Source organism: Simochromis diagramma, unplaced genomic scaffold, assembly GCF_900408965.1.
Source record: "Simochromis diagramma unplaced genomic scaffold, fSimDia1.1 OVJJ01000216.1, whole genome shotgun sequence".
NCBI lineage: Eukaryota > Metazoa > Chordata > Actinopteri > Cichliformes > Cichlidae > Simochromis > Simochromis diagramma.
The window spans coordinates 17,208,178-17,229,107 of NW_024386883.1; the positions used below are offsets into that span (position 1 = coordinate 17,208,178).

Genomic DNA, 20,930 nt, shown 5'->3' on the forward strand with positions numbered 1-20,930 from the left:
ACAGGTATGCAGGAGCTCATTTATTCACTGTGGTGTTCCAGTGGGACATTACACTCCCTGTTTTAAGTTCACTTTGTTAAAAGCCTTACTGATCAGTACAAAACCTGCTTTGCATTGCATTTTACCACAACGAAAACTGGTGCGCTCGATACATAAGCACCAAATACAGCTAGGAGCATTTGGGGGTTGATGATTCCCTCAAAATATTGAAAATACACAAACTAAACCTCATCAGTTATTCCTTGCAGTAAAATACTCCAATATGTGCGTGCTGGACTTTCATAGAAGAGCACAAACCAGCTCCAACCAGAACAGAACAGATATGAGAACCTCAGTACCCAAATGAGCAAGAAGTCAAGTATCAGAATTAAGGAAACGTGTGTCTCACAGCTCCTCAGCTTGCCTTCATCATATTCAAGAAATGTTTTATTGAATGGCACCCGTAAAACATGCGTCTCGACTTGTCAAAGCGGTGACTTCAGTTTTCAGCACAGTAGATTGTAAAGTAGAAGTCATATTTGAGACTGGCCAAAGAACAAAGATCAAAGAGAAGAAAATGCTTTTATTTCTACAGCTCTGCATAAAGCCACTTTTCACTGCTGATGGTCAAGACTGCTGTTTTGCTTGTAACACTGAAAGGAAATCAGGGGTGTCCAACTCCAGTCCTGGAGAGCTACTGTCCTGCAGCTTTTAGATGCATCCTTGTTCCGACACACCTGAATCAAATGAATGGCTTGTTACCAGGCCTTTGCCAAACTTGATGGCATGCTGAAGAGATAATCCAATCATTTGATTCAGCTGTGTTGGGGTAAAAAAAAAAGGAAAAGTAGCTCTCGAGCACTGGAGTTGATTTAAATGCATTTAAATAAAGCTGCCAGTCGAGGCGTCACCATCACTTTTACCTCTCACGTCTTTCTATTCGGGTTGTAGCCAGTTTGTGCTGTTCTTTAAAGGAAGAACTACACATTGTTTTACAAAGATCTTGTAATATTACTTCACTGTTGTCTATATCAGTTACAAACAATCATTAACTGTATTTTATACCCCATCATCAGCATCAGTATACTACAATACAAATCAACGACAACATAAGCAGGTTTGGTAGACAATCACGGATCGGTGGTTGTTTTTTAAAAAGAGGATGAAAACAATAACTGGACCTTCTCTATGCTTTCATCATTTTGGGTCAGATTATGTTGAAAAGTAACTTTGTATGGAAGTTGTTGTTTTTTTCATTAGAACTGTCTTACAATAAATTCAAAACAGAAAAACAAATCTAATCCAAAAACTGTTTAATTACTTTAAAATCATACATTTAAAATTCTGAATTTTCTTTTGAGTTCTGCAAATACATTTGCCCTTAATATAATTTATTACCATCCAACCCTGACATTCGGTTATTAGCAGATATTTTTTTAAGCTTGTGGCGCAGTAACAAATACACAGCCTCAGTTTAAAGTCAGTAGTTTCAGTGTTCTATTTCATGTAAACCACAAGCTGCTGATGAGCCAGTAAAGCAGGCTACAGTGCCTTCAATACCTCTTTAACACCATCTGATACTGGTGCCAGTAATAGTGTTGAGCCAGTTCTGTCTTCAGCACCACAATGCAACAGGTTTTAGGACCGACTATGTAGTGTCAGGGAGTTGAGGTAAGTTCTATTTTAAGAAAATCATGGCAGCCAGAAACTGTGGGCTGTACCTACCAATCATTCTTCACTTTCTTGTGGTAGCCCCTCCCACACCACTGATGTCAGTGATCCCAACTCTCGGCCGGGAAATTTTGTGGTGCCGTTCTGATGCCAGGTTTTTTGGCATGGGCACTGGTCTTTTCTTGGTAGAAACACACGGAACTGGCTATAGACTGGGCACCTGCATCGGTGGAAAAGGGGTATGAGTGCTACCCAGTAGACACAAAGCCTTCTGCTTGTATGTAAGAAGAGTAGAAAAAAGAAGCTGAAACAGAAACAGACTCGGGCATAAAGTTTATATGATATTGTGCTTTAAATCTTCTTGCACCATCTTAACACCCCCCCTTCCCAAAATCATGCTTCAGTTCCAGCTATATTCCCCTCCCACCCTCCCGCCCAATGTGATGCTTCGCACCCGGAGGCGTCCAATCAAGCCTGAATTTTCTCACACGAATGTGAGGCATCACACACCCCGAACCCGAGATCGCACATGAAAGCTACATGTGAACCCATTCACCTCTGAGTCATAGAAAACTTACAAATAAAGTAAAATGCACTGAACAAAAAAAACAGTCACTTAGCACTAAACAGAAGTAAACTACCCGTTAAGAACGTTTGTTAAATGATCATGAGAACCACAGTGCAGAGGGGGATTATTCCACACGCGCACTGGAGAGATCATACACTAAGCACGCCCAGCTTACAAATATACACAAATATTTACATGCAGAGTAGCAGTCATAGAAATGCATCCACTTCCTCGTCCCCTGGGCAAGAATGGCTGTGGTGGCTTTGAGGAGGATTGCATGCTACATGCTACATGCTACATGGTACCAGTCTTGGCAAAACACACATCGGTGACAACTGGAGGCTGACACTTTGGTACTTAGCATTTGGTTCCACAGCGGTGCATTGTTTTCCTTCGGTTAGCTGCAGACTTCTTGTCTCATTGATCCAATCTTTTGACATTTAGTGATTTCAAAGGTAATTAAGCAGATTTGACAGTTTTTTTTTACAACTTCTCGTGTTTAGACAGAAGCATAGATTTGCAAACCTCTGTCAGGAGAGCTTTTCTAGAAAAGCTTATTCATAGTGTTCACAGTTAAGAATACTGAAGTCACTTTATTAGGTATATCTGTCTAGTGCAGCCAGTTCAAAGAATGAACAAAAATGGACACGTTGTACTATGATGCATGAGGATGCACAGGTAGGCTTAATAAACTGAACAGAGAGCATATAAAGTATATATATTTCAAACAATCTCCTTCCTCTAGAAAGAAAATGGGAAATAAATAAGAATATTACTTCCTTAGAAACAAAACTTAAACTATTTCCATCCAAGAATTTTACAGCATGGGAAGACAAACATCCACGTGGAACCAAATCCAAACTTATCTTGCCCCAGCTAGGTAGAGATGGGACAGATAATCATCAACAGAGCAATATATCACAATACAATCTCCTGTGAATATTCTTGTATATCAGACTAAGCCTGAAAGATTTTAAATTTCAGGTCATAGTGTACAATCTTTCCCATTTCAAGGACATTTTCTTCTTTAAATACCAACTTTGTGAGGTATCACAGATGACTGTATTGCAGTATATTGCAGAATCACTTGTTTAGTGATTCCATTGAGTGCTTTGTATTAATGTGCTAAAGTGCAGAGTCAAACCAAATAAGACTGAATGTTAAATTTAGTGAATCCAGCAGAATGAGGTTATAAAGGTGAGAAAAGAGAGGAAGCGTCCATCCACGTCGGACAGTTCAACTCTAATCTCAGCGTGTTCCCAGTTGTCGTGACTCTTTTTACCCGTGCCTCAATCCATAACTGGCTGTAGCATCATCTGATCAGATTTGGCCTGTGATTAGTGGATTATTAATTCCCTTTTTATTAGTTACAAGGAAAAAAAATGAAAATTTTGATAAAATTGTCACCCCAAACAATTTGGTCAAAGCAAAGATCCCAAATTTAGGGGCAAAGAAGGGGATTTCAACCACCACCATCCCTGGGAGCCCTGAGGGGAGGGGGAGGAGCATGCAGGGGAATAGGGGGTGACATCTGGATCTTCTGGTTGGTCATAGTTCATTCCTGTCGGAGAGAAGCAGTGTGTCTTTAAGGGGTTGTAATGATTTCCTGTTTCAAAATAAAAAAACAGGTAGAGCTGTTATAATTCAGTTTAAATATGCAAACGCTTCACTTGTTTAATGGAGAAGATGCAAAGAAAACACAGTTTCCACAATTTGAACAGCCTCGGTCTTACGGATTCTCAGAGTCCCGACTATCACATTCCTTCACAGTAGATTACTCCTTTACTGCTTCATTGCAAAATACTTTAATGTTACAATTCATGATCAGAAAAATAAAAACAATCTCTGATATGAGCAGGAGGACTTGACAAGTCGATGTAGTCACGGAAAAACTGGCACGTGCAGACGCAGACAGTATAATCAGGGCTTTGCTGTTTAGCTGAAAACTTCAAACAGTGTAGGTCAATAATAAAATAAGATATCTTGCTTTCACAGCACGCAAAAAGTGCAGTTTTTATATTTATTATTTCTTAATAATGAACACTGATTTACTTGAACTCTTTTAAGATTTGACATTATGCATGAAATAAACTCCAAGTTTGAAGTTTGAATTTCCCCTTTTTAACATTCTATTTGTCACTTAAGAGCCGATAATGATGATAGACTTTGTTGCACATGTAATGAAGCTGCTTGACAATCAATTGATATAAAATCTAGCCGTATGCCCACATGTGGATTGTTTTATTCGTTTATTTTCACCTTTGTCAGTTTTTTTTGTTTGCATCAAGTTGTAAATCTGCAAAATTAACTTAAAGTCCCACAAAAGTCTTTAAATTTTGTGCAGTTTGTCAGTTTTTCTGTCAGAATCTCAGTTCAAATCACGTCGAATTATAAACACATACATGTAAATTCAAGAACATATGAACTTTTGGTAATTTCTTTTTCAACAAACCTAATATTTTTTAATGCAGCTGTATGTACAGGTGCACTGCTGTCGCTCATTAAATCAGTGTGGAATGTAGAGCAGCTCAGTGAAAGTGACCTGCTCACTCTCACCCTTCACTCTCGCCTCCTGTTTTTACCTGTTTGATCATCTGTCCACTTCTCTCGATGACGATGGTCTTGTCTTCTTTGACAGGTGAGGTGACCTGGTAATCATCACTGAGCAGACCAAGCATCGGGTACTGGTTCCTGTACCTGCAAACGCACATTTAGTTGTTATTCTCAGATTGTGAGTCACGTGGATGGTTAGAATTTGTCTGTATATACTGCATTCAAGTGATTCAACTGTCACTTATCTTTTTGAAAGTGTAATAGGTGGCAGTTTAAAAAAACAGATCTCCCCAAAACACAATAGATTAAATAATTTTGTTCTATTGTGTTTTTCTCCTTTTTCTCTCTTCGGCCAAACAACACGTTCCATAATCGCATTAATTAAGAAGAGCCACACCGGCAAGCTGTACAAGTACTCCTGTGAAATTTGTGATTAAAAATCAAGAATAAAGGCTATTAAAGGTTTGGTTTTCATGTCATTCCACTTAAGATAAATCCCACTCTTTTACTGTGTGTCCAAATGGGTGTCTTTCAGTGCCACATTTAATGACCTGCCTTATCCAAAAGATGCCCACCGTTCAAAGACCTGAGAAGATAACGTCAGGCTTTGACTGTGGTTGCTGGGTTAGTCCTACACATCACGTTGCTTCAAAGCATTTTCAGCATGAGCTAGCAAGAACTCAGTCAGTAGACTCAGCAGAGTTAAGGGTCACTTAACATAAGTTAACTTGATATAAAGTTATCTTGTCTGGCAGCAATCTGTCATAGTTATTTCGTACCTTTTGGTGATGATGGTCTTAGTGACATTCTTGGAGCTGCTGTTCCTGTCCTGCGTCAGCCTTCTGATCTCCTGAGGACCACAAGAAGCCGTCAGTTAAACGGCACATTGTGCTCCACACAGATAGCTCACACTCATTCTAGTCACTTTGCATTCATTTAGGCAATTTTTTTAAATGTGTCAGAGTAAAATGGAACTCGAGTACCAACACATGGCATGGAATTTATAGTCTTTTTTACTGTTAACTTCACAGCAAATGAATGTCGAGCAAAACTATTTCCTGCAGTTTGTGCAGTTTTAATTGCGCTGGTATGTGATGTGAGCCACCTGAGGTAATCAAACGCGCCTGAGGTTAAACAACAGATTTTGAATGAAAACAATGGAATTTGAATGAAAACAAAAAAATAGAATGAAAGCACCGGAATTTGAATGAAAACAAAAAAATAGAATGAAAGCACCGGAATTTGAATGAAAACAACGGAATGTGAATGAAAAGAACAGATTTTGATGAAAACAAAAGAATTAGAATGAAAGCACGGGAATTGAATGATGAAAACAACGGAATTAAACTGAAAAGAAATAAAGAATTAGATGAGAAGAACAGAATTTCGAATGAGATAGAAAGAATTTGAATGAAAAGCAACGGATTGAATGAAAACAACGGAATTTGAACTGAAACCAACGGGAATTTGAAATAAAAAGAGTCGAAGTAGAAGGAGGAAGCACAGCATGAATAAAAACAACAGAAATTTGAATGAAAACAACGGAATTAGAATGAGAAGAACAGAATTAGAATGAGAAGAACAGAATTTGAATGAAAACAACGGAATTTGAATGAAAACAACAGAATTTGAATGAAAACAACGGAATTTGAATAAAAAGAGTAGAATTAGAATGAGAAGAACAGCATTTGAATAAAAACAACAGAATTTGAATGAAAACAACGGAATTAAAATGAAAAGAACAGAAATAGAATGAGAAGAATCGTATTTGAATGAAAACAACGGAATGTGAATGAAAAGAACAGATTTTGAATGAAAACAAAAGAATTAGAATGAAAGCACGGGAATTTGAATGAAAACAACGGAATTAAAATGAAAAGAAAAGAATTAGAATGAAAAGAACAGAATTTGAATGAAAACAACAGAATTTGAATAAAAAGAGTAGAATTAGAATGAGAAGAACAGCATTTGAATAAAAACAACAGAATTTGAATGAAAACAACGGAATTTGAATGAAAACAACGGAATTAAAATGAAAAGAACAGAATTAGAATGAGAAGAATCGAATTTGAATGAAAACAACGGAATGTGAATGAAAAGAACAGATTTTGAATAAAAACAAAAGAATTAGAATGAAAAGAACAGATTTTGCATAAAAACAAAAGAATTAGAATGAAAAGAACAGAATTTGAATGAAAGCAACAGATTTTGAAATTAAATTAACTATCGTCTTTCAGTCAGAGGAATGTAGTTGGACCTGAAAGGTGCCGGCTTTGTTTTCTTCATTTACAACCTTCATTTATAGCATTCAGTTTGTTTCCGCATGACTAAAGACAAATCTGTTGATCATCCAAAATGCATTAAGTCTGATGGTGATAAAGGAAAATTGTGGTTTACTAAAATTGCTTTTGCAGTTTGCACATAATTGAATCCAGACTGGTTTTAACTGGAAACACAGCAGGATCAGTGAACAGAATGAGTCGGACGATGTCACAGGAGCTTCACAAGTTACCCTTTTTTTCGGGTGTGAAAAATGGCAGACGGTAAAATCATTACCTTCACTATCAGTTTATAATCTACATATAAAAAGCCTATTTCTACCTAGAAACATCTAATCAGACTGCTTCCGCATATGCAGATCTCAGTATTAAACTTTGTGACTATATTGATATTGAAGCTGATATTGTGTGGAAAAATAACCCCACTTTAGTTAAATTCAAACTGAATGGCTTTGCAGTACCTCAAATGGCCACGTGAGGCTGCTAACTGACTCCATCTCCATCCCCAAATGGCTTTTAGTGTCAAAAAACCAAACTTTTACAGCAGCAACAGGCAGGGTCAGAGCCTGTAGAAAAAAGTTATTTCTATAGGTTTTCCCTCTTCTTAACAACTGTGAGAGGGTGGAAATTAGAGGTGGGGCTATTTGAACTCAAAGTTGGACACAGGCAGCTGTACCCACTCATCTTTGTTTTAGTCCATCATTACAAACCTGTTGGTCTGCTTGTCATCACAGCCAGGTCTCCAGATATAATTAATACTTGATCTGTATTTAAGGTTTAACAGATTCTTTATAAAACGAACTGAAAAACAGCTATTTTATATAATATCCAGCTGATTCTATTTAGTCTCTTGATTCTGAGAGCGCCGGTTTGTCTCGACTGATCCTTTTGATAGTCTTCCATCTTTGACTGGCACAAAATTAAACACAGTGTTGATGTGTTGTGTGTTGCAGACCTCCTCTTGTTTGGAGATGGTGGTCTTCTGCAGCTCCAACATGGTGAGAAGCTCTGTGATCTTCAGTTGAAGACTCTTCTCTGAGGACGACCTGTCAGTGGTGACCTCTGTCTGAATCCTTGTTATCTGGGTCTGGAGAGATTAGAGCAAGAGACGGAGAGCAAACCAGGAAAAAAAATGAGTTTAGGTAAGACTACGATGGGAGCATGTTAGAATATATATTTTTATGTTTCTGGCCTATAACATGCAACTGAAACTGCCAACAACATGCAAGCGAAAAACAATGCCTTCCTTAAATACAAGCACCGGGATGCACCGTCATCTAACATTAATCATTATTTCATGGTTTCTGGTACCAGCACTCACTATGGGAAGCAGGCAAACAGGAAGCATTGTGATACTGTGGGCAATGTTGTGCTGTTAAACCTTGGGTCCTGCTATCCATGTGGATGTTATTTTGACACATACTACATACGTAAGCACTGTTGCAGACCACGTACATCCTTTCATGGAAACAATGTTCCCTGATGGCTGTGACCTCTTGCAGCAGGACAATGTGGCCTCCCACAGAGTGAAAATGGTTCAGGAACGGTTTGAGGAGCACAACGACAAGCCTCCAAATTCCCCAGATCTCAATCCAATCGAGCATCTGTGCGATGTGCTGGAAAAACACATCTGATCCGTGGAGGCCCCACCTCGCAACTTACAGGACTTACAAGACTCTGTTGCTAACATCTTTGTGCCAGATACCACAGCACACCTTCAAGGGTCTAGTGGAGTCCATGCCTCGATGAGTCAGGGCTGTTTTGGCAGCCGAACAGGGACCAATGCAATATTAGGCAGGCAGATCTTTGGCGACAAATCAACTTTTGTGCAGCTTCTGTAGCTCGCCACTTACCTATCTGAAAACCAAACTTCTGTGGTCTATTTTTTTTTTTTTCATTTTGATGAGAATCTAGTTCTTCCTGTCTTACCCTCAGCCTCTCGATCTCCCGATCTTTCTCTCGAGTCAAGGTGCTGAGCTGCTCATTGTACTGACGGGATAATTCGTCTGTTTTGATCTGAAAGGTGGAGCTGCTACCTTGTCCAGCCAGCTGATAGGAGGGACAGACAAGACAAAAAGACAAAAGATTTCAAAAACACATTTTGCTAAATAACTGCATAACTTTCTTTATTTAAAGAGATGTAGCTCATGAAGGGGGAAAAGAGCATATCCAGCTTTACCTTCTGTCGGAGCATCTTGTTCTCATTCTCCATTGCTTTCATTCTTGCTTCCATCTCTTTCAGCTTGAAGTCACGATTCGATTCGCTACTTTGTTTGCTCATGATCTGGCTCTCCAGTGAACGCTGGGCGGCCTGGGATTCCTTCACAGACAGCTGCAGAAAGACAACACACATAGACGCTATGTAGACGCCCGAATCCAACACAGTCAGAAACTGCAGTACCTGACTGTGTCGAAGAGTATTATTTGTTAAACTGAAGGTCAAATTCTTGCCTCAACGTCGACCTGCTATTTGTGTATATGCAGTAATCCATACTCTGAGGAATCACTACAAACATCTTGCGTGTCCTCATTCCAAATAAAGGATTGCCTTTTTAGATGAACTGACAAGCAAAAGTAGCAAAGCTACTTACATTTCTCCTTCTCTGACACATGAACCCATGCAGACAGATTCACAGAAGCAGCACACATTTTCAAAGATTAAAAAAAAATAGCTGGGTTGTTCAGGTTTTTCTCATTTTGATCCTTAAGTGAAACATCTCCACTATTTGCACAGTAACGCTGGCCAGTGACTGCAATGAAACACTTTCTATGAAGAGTGCAACTGAGTCCTGCCCATGCTTGAAGGCAAAACAGGTCATAGCTCTCTGTTGTCTTTGCAAACATGCCTCCAGAAAACTCTGGATTTCTGGAATTCTGTTTTCATAGTCATAGCGTTTTCATAGCGTGAAAGAATGGAACCGCCTTTTTTTCTGGCAATTTTCATAGTGTTGTGATAATACGTAAAGTTCGTTTTTTGATTTTTTACACACAGCCTTCAACTGTAGTAAAATACTTCTCTGTGACTATTAGTGGAAATGACAGCAGTCACTCTTAACAACCGCAATGTATCCTTTAACATTTCTCTCCTTAACACCATAGCTACCCAGGACCTCCTCTGCTCCCTGCCCCCTTCACCTACATGTCCATTGAAGTCTGCTCCAATCACCACTCTCTCCTCAATGAAGACTCTCTTCTAACACTTAGTCCAGAAATCCTCTCTTTCATCTGACTTCCAACCTGTGGGGCACACACTTTAAACATTCGTCATCTTTTCTTATTATTTTCAGCATGAAACTCTAGACCCTGTCTGGCGCTCTCTCTACCTTAACACTATTCACATAGTCTTCCTTCAAGATCGCAACTACTCCATTTTTCTTCCTATCGACACCGTCGTAGAACAGTTTGAATCCACCTCCCTTCCACCCTTGTCTCCTGAATACACAACCAGTGTTGGGTAAGTTACTTTAAAAAAGTAATTAATTACTAATTACTAATTACTTAGTCAATATTGTATTTAAAATACTTATCTAATTACTGTGTCAGAAAAGTAACTTAATTACTAAATAAGTAATTTAACTAAATACTTAAAATCCCTATAAACATTGAGTGGACAAACAATAGAAATTAAAGTCTTTAAATAATAAATACATTTTTTTTTAAAGACGGAGACTCTACAGTACGCAGCGGTAGCATCTCTTCCACAATGTAGCCTGCAATCATTTTTTTAAGCTCACCTTCAGACGCTTTCTGTGCTGCTGAAGTAAAATTACGTTTTGCCTGCTTAGCAGGAATTGCCACGGTGTTATCCATGGATGATGAACAAGAGTCACTCAGAAGTGTTCGTCTATGCTCTCGTGTCAGAAGCTTGAGTAGATTACTCGTGCTATTAACAGCAGCCGATAGTTTTTTCTCCCCAGGACATAGCTTACATATTACTGTAATGTTCTTGTCTGAGACGGGAATATGTCCATGTCATAAAACAGCCACACGCTTCAGCCGAGTCCGATATCTTCCGCTTTGGAATATGACTATGCAACAAACTGGCGCGAAATGACGCGCAGCTGCACTACAGCGATGTTAAAGCGGCAGAGTTTACTTCTACGTTTAGAAAATAAATTATTGAAATTAAATAATGATATTCAGCGAGTTTAATTATTTTACAATGTAACGCAAGTACATTGTAAGTAACTGTAATTAAAATACCTAAAAATGAACAGTAATTAGTTACTCTACTTTTTCAGTGGAAAAGTAATTTAATTACAGTAACTTACAGTAAATTAGTAACGCATTACACCCAACACTGTACACAACATATCTATGTTTCATCTCGCCATCATATCAACCAGCTCTCTCCCTTTACTACTCACAGGCCCTACATTTAGGGTCCCTAATCTCACATTTACACACCTGCCTTTCCTCCTCTGTCTTCACCCAACAGTAGCACATTTTCTCACATTTCCAGTATCTCATTCTTGATGATCAGTACATTTGATTTAACGCAAACGTTTAACCCTCTCCATTTATGCACTAGGAGCACACTGGCTTGTGATCCCCCATCACTGGATGCCAACACTATGGTGGTGAATTTTTAATTTTACATCTGTATATTGGACTTATGGGCACTTTGACTGACAGCTGGCTTTGCAAGCACTTTGGTAAACTACAGTAGCTTGTTCTGGTGTAGAGACCTAAAGATAAAGGCAACAAAAAATTTAATATTTTTTAGCCTTGGGTAACCAAGTTCTACCTGCTAAGCAGAGAGAGGCCACTAAAAGAAACCTCTGACACTGAAAATCTTAATAATTTTGGCTGTTTAAAGTAATTTTGTAGCCTCTCATTGGTCCATTTCATACTGTAGTACCAGCCTGTCCCTCAGCCTGGTTCTGCCTGCAGGTCTCCTCTTCCAAAACCCTGCCATGCTTGCTCATGATTGTCTGATAGTTCGGGTTCTGCCTCTGTATGTAGACACTGACATTAAAAGAAACTGTACTGGAATTAAACCGGCTCTTTTCCCCTCCAGTGTTTTTGTGGTATTATGAAACAAACCAAATACAAGTTACTCATCAAAACGGTGGTTTCTCCAAGCACAATTTGGAGAAACAAATTTTGTTCATGAATATTTGGCACACACACTAACAGACAGACACACGTGGAGTACCTGGAGCTGTCTGTTGTTTTCTCGGACGGTCGCCAGGAGGGAGTCATACTGCCGAGCCTGGTCTGTTTTGAAACTCAGATCTCTCTCCAAAGAGTCCTTCTCACTCTCCAGACGCTGTAATATCAGACAGACATATCACATCTTTAACAGTAATAATCATATACTTCATGATCGCTGACATGCCTTCTTCTTTGCTTCTGGATTCAGATTAGTCATTACGCTGGGCTTGTTGTTGGAATCAGAGAAAACACACATTTGCATTTTTGATTCCTTGTCAGTTTAAAACGTTAATTGTTTTTCTTCAGAAATGTAAGCACAATGAATGTGACTCACCACACCTCATTAATAGTTTGATACTATCTTTCTGGTGTCCTGTACGTGCCTGTCTAATTGAAACTATTTAAGTAACTCGCACCCCTGTGAAAAAAAGCTCATATACGATGCGTGAAGCCTTTGGGCGCATACTGTTCTACCCTGACAGACGCTGCTGTACAGATCTGAATGTTACTTATGTAACCACACCCTCTGTCATGTTCTCCCTCAGTGCTGATGTTACACTGAAGTCGTTATCAACCAAATAGGTTCAAGTGGACATGGCAGAACCACGAGGTGTTGATGTTACGGTCACATTTACACTCCTGACTTAAACCCATTAATACCGAAATTTGAATGTTTAATATAGAAGCATATTAATAATAATAATAATAATGGATTGGATTTATATAGCGCTTTTCTAGGCACCCAAAGCGCTTTACAATACCACTATTCATTCACTCTCACATTCACACACTGGTGGAGGCAAGCTACAGTTGTAGCCACAGCTGCCCTTTGAATGTATTGAATGTACCACTATATTTATTCCCCTACAATATTATAAAGTGTTAGCATTTTTTCTTTGACTTTCTTTCTTAGGAGATGTTTGCTTGTTTGTTGTCATGTACTGGAGTTTTCTCAGTTGCTTAAAGATGATCTGACAGCTTTGATTTATACTCCTGTTTGTGTTTGTTACCACAGTTTTTTATTTTCTTTTGCTGTCGCCGCAGAGTCAAACTAGCGGCTCCAGTTTCTCTCCAAGATTCCAAGAAGACACAAAGCCGATCCACCCTACTTTTTATCCAGATACCAAGCACTGTGCTGCAGAGGACAGTGTCTGAGTTATGGTGACTGAGCTGGGACTTGTCTGAAGTGTTTTTCTCCTTCTTACCCGCAGGTCCTCCGACATGTGCAGGAGCTCCTCTCTCAAACTGTTGAAGGTGGACAGCAGCAGACGCATGCTCTTATCTGCAGTGAGACGAGTCTGACACACAAACACAGAGAAGGTAACACCAGAGAGGGGACAGAAAAAACAAACGTGTGAAGCTCAATGCTTTGCAGTCGTAAATATTATTTAAAAAGCACATATTCTGCTGTTTTAGGCGGCCCAACACAGATGCTACTGGTACAGACAGAATTTCAAACGGTAACTAGTTTGACCTTATTAATGATCTTGTCTGGATATGATTATGAGGTCCAATACACAGTATTGAGCGCTTTACTAAGGTCTAACAGGATAAACACAGAGCTGAATCCACTGTCAGAGGCCATAAGAAGATCAATCTAACCTTCACTAGTCCTGTTTCTTTCAGGAACCTTTTAAATAAGAGGAAGGCTGGAATTCAGCCTATAATTAACTAAGACATGTGGTTAGCTAAGACAGCTGGAGGAATCCCAGCTCCCATCTATCCAAGTACTAACCGGGCCTGACGCTGCTTAGCTTCTCAGATAAGACGAGACCAGGCGTCGTCAGGTGACAGGCTTGAATTTGTGGGATTATATTCTCATTGATAGCAAAATGTGTTATTAATTAAACTTGTGTATTATTGGAATCTTTCTGTCTGTCACTTACCTGTAGCAGGTAGCGCATTTGTTGCTTGGTCAGTTCAGTAGCTCCTTTTGGAATCAAAGCCTCCACCTCCTCTTTATCCACCTGAAGTGAAAGAATGACAAAAACACTTTTACTTATTCATCACCTGGCACGTTTTTGCACATGTTTTGGGACTGTCCTGTTGTATCCAATTTTTGGGTCTTTGTGAACTCTGTGTTATCTGAGGTACTGGAAGTTTTTTATGTTCCCAATCCTGGTCTTTGTCTCCTTAATGATACCTCTGAAATCTCCTTAAAACAAATACAATGCAAAATGTTGTTCGCTGGATTCACATCCGCAAAGGAGACTATTACGAGGCAATGGTTCAGTCCTGACATTTGTAGGGAATCATCCTGGAGACGATGTCTTATCCGTGTTATTGGTTTTGAACATACCACAGCAAAATTAAATAAAGCTCGACCCACGACTGTCGAAGCTTGGAAAATCTTCTCATCCAGAGTTATCTCCTGGAAGAGGCAATAATTGGTTTTAACTTTGTGTTTTTGTGTTTTTTCTTTGCTGTCCCTATGCCTTGTGACTAATGTTTGCTTTGCTACTGCAGTTTACAGTTGTGCTGTATATGTCTGTACCCCCCCCCCAACCCCGTTTTAAATCAATAAAATGTTGATCACAAAAAAAACACTTTTACTTTAGTTTTTGTTTCCAAGGACTTTAGTCAAAATCTCTCATATTCTGCAGAAAATATCTGAAATCTGATTAGTTTCAAGCTTGTGACTCATTTTGACCGCAGCTAATGTTGTTGTGTCTCTCTGAGATCTCCTCAGATTCACTTATCAGTTACTTGTGTGATGGAAGATTGTTTCTCACCATGGAATCTTTTCCCAAATCCATCAGGTGTTTCCTGGAACACAAAGCAAGGAAAACAATGAGTAAAACAGCGTGACTGGAAAGAGCTCCAGTAGGCGTGTTTTGTTCTATCTGAACAAAAACCTGTTCATCTCTGATGATGCATCAACGATTTGGGCTCCTTTTGGTGCACAAACTTATTTTATGGTTGAAAAATTTAATTTAGGACCATACTGAGATTAGGCACCATACTTAAGGTCACATGAAATCTTAGGATCATTTCCTGGTGCTGTGCTTTTCTATGTGTGGATAAGTTCGTGTGTTTTCCTGTGTGCCCAGAGGAGCGCCTGTTGGTGCCACTCTGACTAGCTCCTCTGTCCCATCCATATTCATTAAGGTGTGCGATCTGGCTAATGACAGCTGCAGCATTTTAAAGAGGTTTTCAGCTTTTCATGGAAACATTTCTTGATTATATGAAAACACCCTGAATCTCATCAGACTTGTCAGCGTGATATTTATTTCAGCCTAATTGCTTAGTCTGGACTGTGAGTCAGCGCACGTACAATGGTGTGGAAGAAGTAAGTACATCTGTGCTCGGTGATTTAGAGACATGTAGGTGGTTGGCAGGAAGGTGAAAAGTTATGGCTACCCTCTCACTCACCCACACCTCATGAATCAACTGGGTGTTAACTTATTGGAGCTCCATTTCACTCCCTTTGGCCTTTTTAGCAAACCTGACCTACAGTTCATCCTTTTTTCTTACCTTGGTTTCCCGTACTAACATGCAGAGTGATGTGAAAATTAAGCAGAAACTGATGACGGTGAACATGTGCAAAATCAGCATGGATCATTTAAAATACACGTGCTGTACCAGGTTACGTTTTCAGGTGTACATACTGTGCAGGCACTCCTTATGATTCACAGACAACATGTGTACAGCTATATACACAATTAAAAAAAATACAAATCAAAAACTGCAGAATCCACTGTCAGCAATCCCAAAAGCACAAGAAAATTCCAAAACACGTGATCCAGAATGCTATTATCACTCTTGCACAGCTCAAACACGGCACGAAGAATCTTTTAATCAAGTTTTCAATCTGATTTGAAAATGCTTTCCTGTTTCTTTAATGTAAACCATCTCCAACAAAACTCCAACTTATCACACCCGTGTCCAAAGCACCGAATCTCTCCCAAATGACAGAGCAATCACACAGTTTGCAGGTGACACTGATCACCACAGTTCTGTTGTCTCACTCTAAAACTTAAAAGCTTCTCCCATAGCAGCTGCAAACAGTGCTCACACACTGTATAGATCCAGTGCTGTGGTTCATCTCCATCTTTAGTATATTGATTATAAAATGGGGAGCGACATGCTGGGTGTGTGGATATCTGAATGGGCTTCACCAGAGGTACTGCATGACCTCACCTGGGAATTTGAAGGGGAACTGCGAGGTACTGTAAGGAGATCAGAGACGAGAAACTGCGGGAGTTACGAGCGAGAGAAACCAACCCGAAACTCGCCTTCAACCTGTTTGAGCATGCTGCACATGAAACTAATCCAAGCTGCCAAACCCAGTGTCTGTCTCCATGACAATCTCACACAGCTTATCTAAATGGTGTACAGCAGTCCAAATCAAAACGATGTATGCGTATAACATCTCATCTTTCCGTGGACAGACAGAAAGGTGTGATGTTAAAGAAATATCCAACATTAGATGATTGGTGCTTGACGATGGGGTTGCAGATCGTGCAGGTGTCAGTAAAAGATCTCCCACAGGTTTTTTAGTTTTTCATGTCTGTGTGGACTGGAGTCATCATGGAGGCCCCTCCCCTCATGATAGAAAGGTTTCATCATAACGTGGAGGTGAACAACTCCGTAATGGTTTGAAAGACAACTCCCTCTAATGCAGTGGAGCATGACGCATTGGGTAATTTAACCAAAGCATGACACAGATGTTTCTCAGTTGTGCTAAACTCCAAAATCTGGTAGAAATGGAAGATTTCTTTGCGAAAGGCTATTTGTCTGGTAATAAGGACCGGGGTTTCCTTTTGTCCCCTGGTACTTTACTTATTCCAGAGTAAGATATTTGAAATTTCCTCTTAAAAATAAATCCATACTTCTCAGTTAAAACTTTTCTTTTTTTAAAAGCATATCACACAAAATAAAAGCTTCGTGTTTTGACTAGGTCATGGCCAGCTTTGCATTCTGCACTAAAACTGTTGCAGAGCATGTCTGAGAACCAGACAATAGATGTCCTCATTTCACATCACTGCTTAAATAGCATTGCAAGAAGTTGAAACAGGGAGCAACAACGCTGTGTGAGTTTTTTTCAAAAACTCATTCTTTTCAAGTAGTTCTTGCATCTGCTTTATATAAGAATAGAGGTTAAAATGCTAAAATCAAATAAAAATCAAATGTAAGCTTGGATTTAACCTCAAATTATGAAGACTCTTCCCTTAGGCTATTTTATTACAAAACACTGCATATAGTTTAACTGCTATGCAGATGATACCCAGTTATATTCACGCCAAAAATATTCCTAAAATGAGAAACATCCTGTCACATCCTGTGATACTAAGAAACTAGTCCACACATCTGTTACTATTGGGGCTTGACAATTGGAATTCCTTATTATCAGGCTTTTTTTTTAAAACACAGTCTAGAAGGAGAGACTATAGTAGGCTCCAGAACTGAATTTAAAATCCTTCATCTCACCTACAAAGTCTTGAATAATCAGGCTCCATTATATCTTAAAGGATTAGTACCATATCTTACTATCATACCTGAAATCTGTCTGCGTTTGTTCCTTTTTCCAATGCAGGAACTCCTGCAACACTTAAGGGAAGAGGAAAAATTTTATTGACTGACCAACGCGTCATTTTTGCTGTGATTTGTTCCTTCTCCCGCCAACTCTTCCTACACAATCAGAAGTTGAGCAATCCAACTTTGCAACAAAGAACAAGATATGTCAACAGGCTAAAACTACCTAAACTTTACTTTGCTATAAAAGGATTGCATCGTTTTCATTTCACAACCACCAGCACGAACAGGGCATTTGCTACTTGTTTATTCAGTGGTTCTTAAAGTTTTAGAATGGGAGGCGGAGCCTCTCCTCTGAAAACAGCTTCAAGTTTGAATTCAGACGACAGACATCTTATCTACTTTATGATTATACAGTAAAAAAAAATATTAAAAAGTATATTGTTTTGTTTTGTTTTTTAAATGAACTGAATGAAGCATATCATTAATGCTGGATCAGATGACCCAGAAACATCCATTAGTTATGGCTCAGGCTGCTGGCGGTCTTCCCATGATGCATTGAAGGTTTCTTCTGTGCTCACGTCATTCACTCCCCATGTGTTTTATTACTGTCTTCTCTCTTATAGTGGCTTTTGTCCCCTCTCCCTAAGCTCTCTTTTCTTTTCCTTCACTCCCATCGACCAGTTGAGGCGCAAAGCTGCCGTTCTCTAAGCCGAGTTCTGCCAGAGGTTACTTCCTGTTAAGAGGAAGTACTTCCTCCCTATTGTTGCCAAGTGCTTGTTCATAGGGGATGTATTGATTGTTGAGATTTTCCCTCTAATTTTGTGGGGTGTGTAACTTACAATATAAAGCATCTTGAGGCAGCTGTTCTTGTAAATTAGCACCAAATAGATAAAGTAATTTTAATCTTGTGTGTACACTGATGTAGATGTGAACTTAAATGCCTAAAGTTTACTTACTGTCCACGGATCTTGGACACATGCTCGGAGATGTAGGAGTGGATGTCGCAGTTCTTCCTGTAGACATCAGCCAGCAGCTCGCCGAAGTAACGTGTGTCCAGCTTTGTTGGCTCTGGTATCTCCTTCAACTCAGTCCTCACCTCCCTCCTTGAGATCTTCTCTATCACTGGAGGTGGTTTCGACTGTATGACATTAACAATCTCCACCTCCTCCACTTCTACAGCATCCCCCTCCTCCTCTTCCTCCTCCTCTTCTACCTCCAATTCAACCTAGAAGTACCAGGACAGAAACAGATCCATAAGCACTGTGTTTTATCCGAATGACATGATTAAGTCCTTTATCAGTCTTTTTTCATGGTTAGTTAGCCAAAGGCTCTCGGAAACAGACACTGCATCGTATTCAAGAGAAAGCAGACGTTTCTGCAAATCTGGACAGCACACATCAAATCAATCAATGAGTAAATAACGTTCAGATCAGAAGTAAAGTAAATAAGTCTGTTAGGTAACCTGTTGGTTCTTGCTCCAGAAAGGTATTTTAAACATTTTCAAAGAAAATCACCAGAAGTGATTTAACACAAATGTAAAGACAGCAGGAAATAAGCCACACAAAGCAATTCAGGACGAGTCAGTATGATGACATGAATCTGTCATCTTTTGTCTGTTTCTCAGCCGATAACTGTAAGGAATGCCATTTTGTGCTTTAAGTAAATTCTCTTCTCAGCTACATGCTGAACACCTGCCAACAGGGATCACGCTTGAAAAGAAATCCTTAGCAGACCGAATCACAGCTGCACTAAACGACATCTTAAACCTTTTTAAAGGTTAAATAAACACATTAAAAATTGCAGCTTATTGAACTGCTGCTTCAAAGGCCCCACTATTCTTGAGAGGACTTTCTAGGAAGGGTTAAAAGCCAACTACCAGGAGGCTGCACTCTGTTATTTACATAAGGATTACTTAAATATGTGGGGAGACAAGGCTTGGCTGGCAGTTTGCATTCCAGTTCATGTCTGAAGCTGATGGGGTTAAGGTCAAGACTGTGCAGGACACTTGAATACTTCTGCAGAATTGTCTTCATGGCTTTATGCGAAGAAGAACCATTGTGTTGAAATGCTGAAGGGGCTTTCCTGACCTGCTGGCCTTCACCATGCTGCACTTCCAAACTACACTCAATCAAAGCCAAACACATCTGTCAGCTGCAGCTATGTGCATGTAACAGCAGAGAATTGCAAAATGCTGGCTGTTAAAAAGCACTTATTCACAGCTCAACCCTCCAGACCTTCAGTGACATCTTACAACAAGACAATCTCATCTCTGAATCTTTTCAGCTGAGGGAAAGTCCCAAGTAGTGGCTGTAATTATTTACAGAGGAACAGAGAGACAGAGAGTGACTGAGAGGAAAAAAAACACTAAATGGTTTTTCAGACAAGTTTGTGTTTTGCCCATAATTCGAGACATTAATATTTCATTCAAGTTTACACACGAGGAGAAAAAAACTAAGATGAACCAAATGAGTCGATACTGTCATATTAAATCTTTAAACATTTTATTGCTCAAGAGCTATTAGGTACATGGACAACCAGTCATTAACATAATAACTGCACTTTGATTTTATATCTAATTTCACTTTCTGTCCACTACAGGAGAGATATGTTTCACTAATACAATATTTGGCAGGTATTTTCACAGGGATACAGATTTTACAGGAACAGTCAAGCTGTAGTTTTTTAACTTTTTCACAATTTTAAAATTCCATCCATCCATCCAGACCTCCCTCTCCCCAGCCACCTCCTCCAGCTTATCCGGAGGAACACCAAGGCGTTCCCAGGCCAACCGAGAGATATAATCTCTCCAGCGTGTCCTGGGTCTGCCCTGGGGCCTCCTCCCGGTGGGACATGCCCGGAACACCTCACCCAGGAGGCGCCCAGGGGGCATCCTTGTCAGATACCCGAACCACCTCAGCTGGCTCCTTTCTATGTGGAGGAGCAGCGGCTCTACTCTGAGCCCCTCCCGGATGGCCGAACTTCTCACCCTATCTCTAAGGGAGAGGCCAGCCACCCTTCGGAGGAAGCTCATTTCTGCCGCTTATATCCGCGATCTCGTTCTTTCGGTCACTACCCACAGCTCGTGGCCATAGGTGAGGGTAGGGACGTAGATCGACCGGTAAATTGAGAGCTTCGCTTTTACACTCAGCTCCCTCTTCGCCACGACGGAAGAGGGTGAATTTTAAAATTGCTTACTAAAAAGTAATGTACAGCTGGGGCTCTTTGTTTACAGTTCCAAAGAGCAA

The 20,930-nt window shown here is 39.7% G+C and overlaps 1 protein-coding gene across 2 annotated transcripts in view; it reads right to left on the reverse strand.

Moving 5' to 3' along the window:
• Positions 1–966: 966 nt before the first annotated feature.
• The window catches only part of pof1b (POF1B actin binding protein), a 36,486-nt gene continuing 16,522 nt past the window's right edge, over positions 967–20,930 (reverse strand). Inside the window, exons 3-13 of one of the 2 annotated variants that reach the window (XM_040032521.1) lie at positions 18,642–18,910; positions 14,940–14,973; positions 14,094–14,174; positions 13,413–13,505; positions 12,209–12,322; positions 9,230–9,382; positions 8,980–9,099; positions 8,006–8,137; positions 5,551–5,621; positions 4,801–4,915; positions 967–3,779 (exon numbers count right to left, since the gene is read on the reverse strand). In XM_040032521.1, coding sequence (XP_039888455.1) covers positions 3,774–3,779; positions 4,801–4,915; positions 5,551–5,621; positions 8,006–8,137; positions 8,980–9,099; positions 9,230–9,382; positions 12,209–12,322; positions 13,413–13,505; positions 14,094–14,174; positions 14,940–14,973; positions 18,642–18,910 — 1,188 coding nt within the window. In that variant the 3' untranslated portion in view covers positions 967–3,773. Of the gene's footprint in view, positions 3,825–4,800; positions 4,916–5,550; positions 5,622–8,005; positions 8,138–8,979; positions 9,100–9,229; positions 9,383–12,208; positions 12,323–13,412; positions 13,506–14,093; positions 14,175–14,939; positions 14,974–18,641; positions 18,911–20,930 lie in introns of both variants that reach the window. The other variant, XM_040032520.1, reaches the window with a different exon arrangement.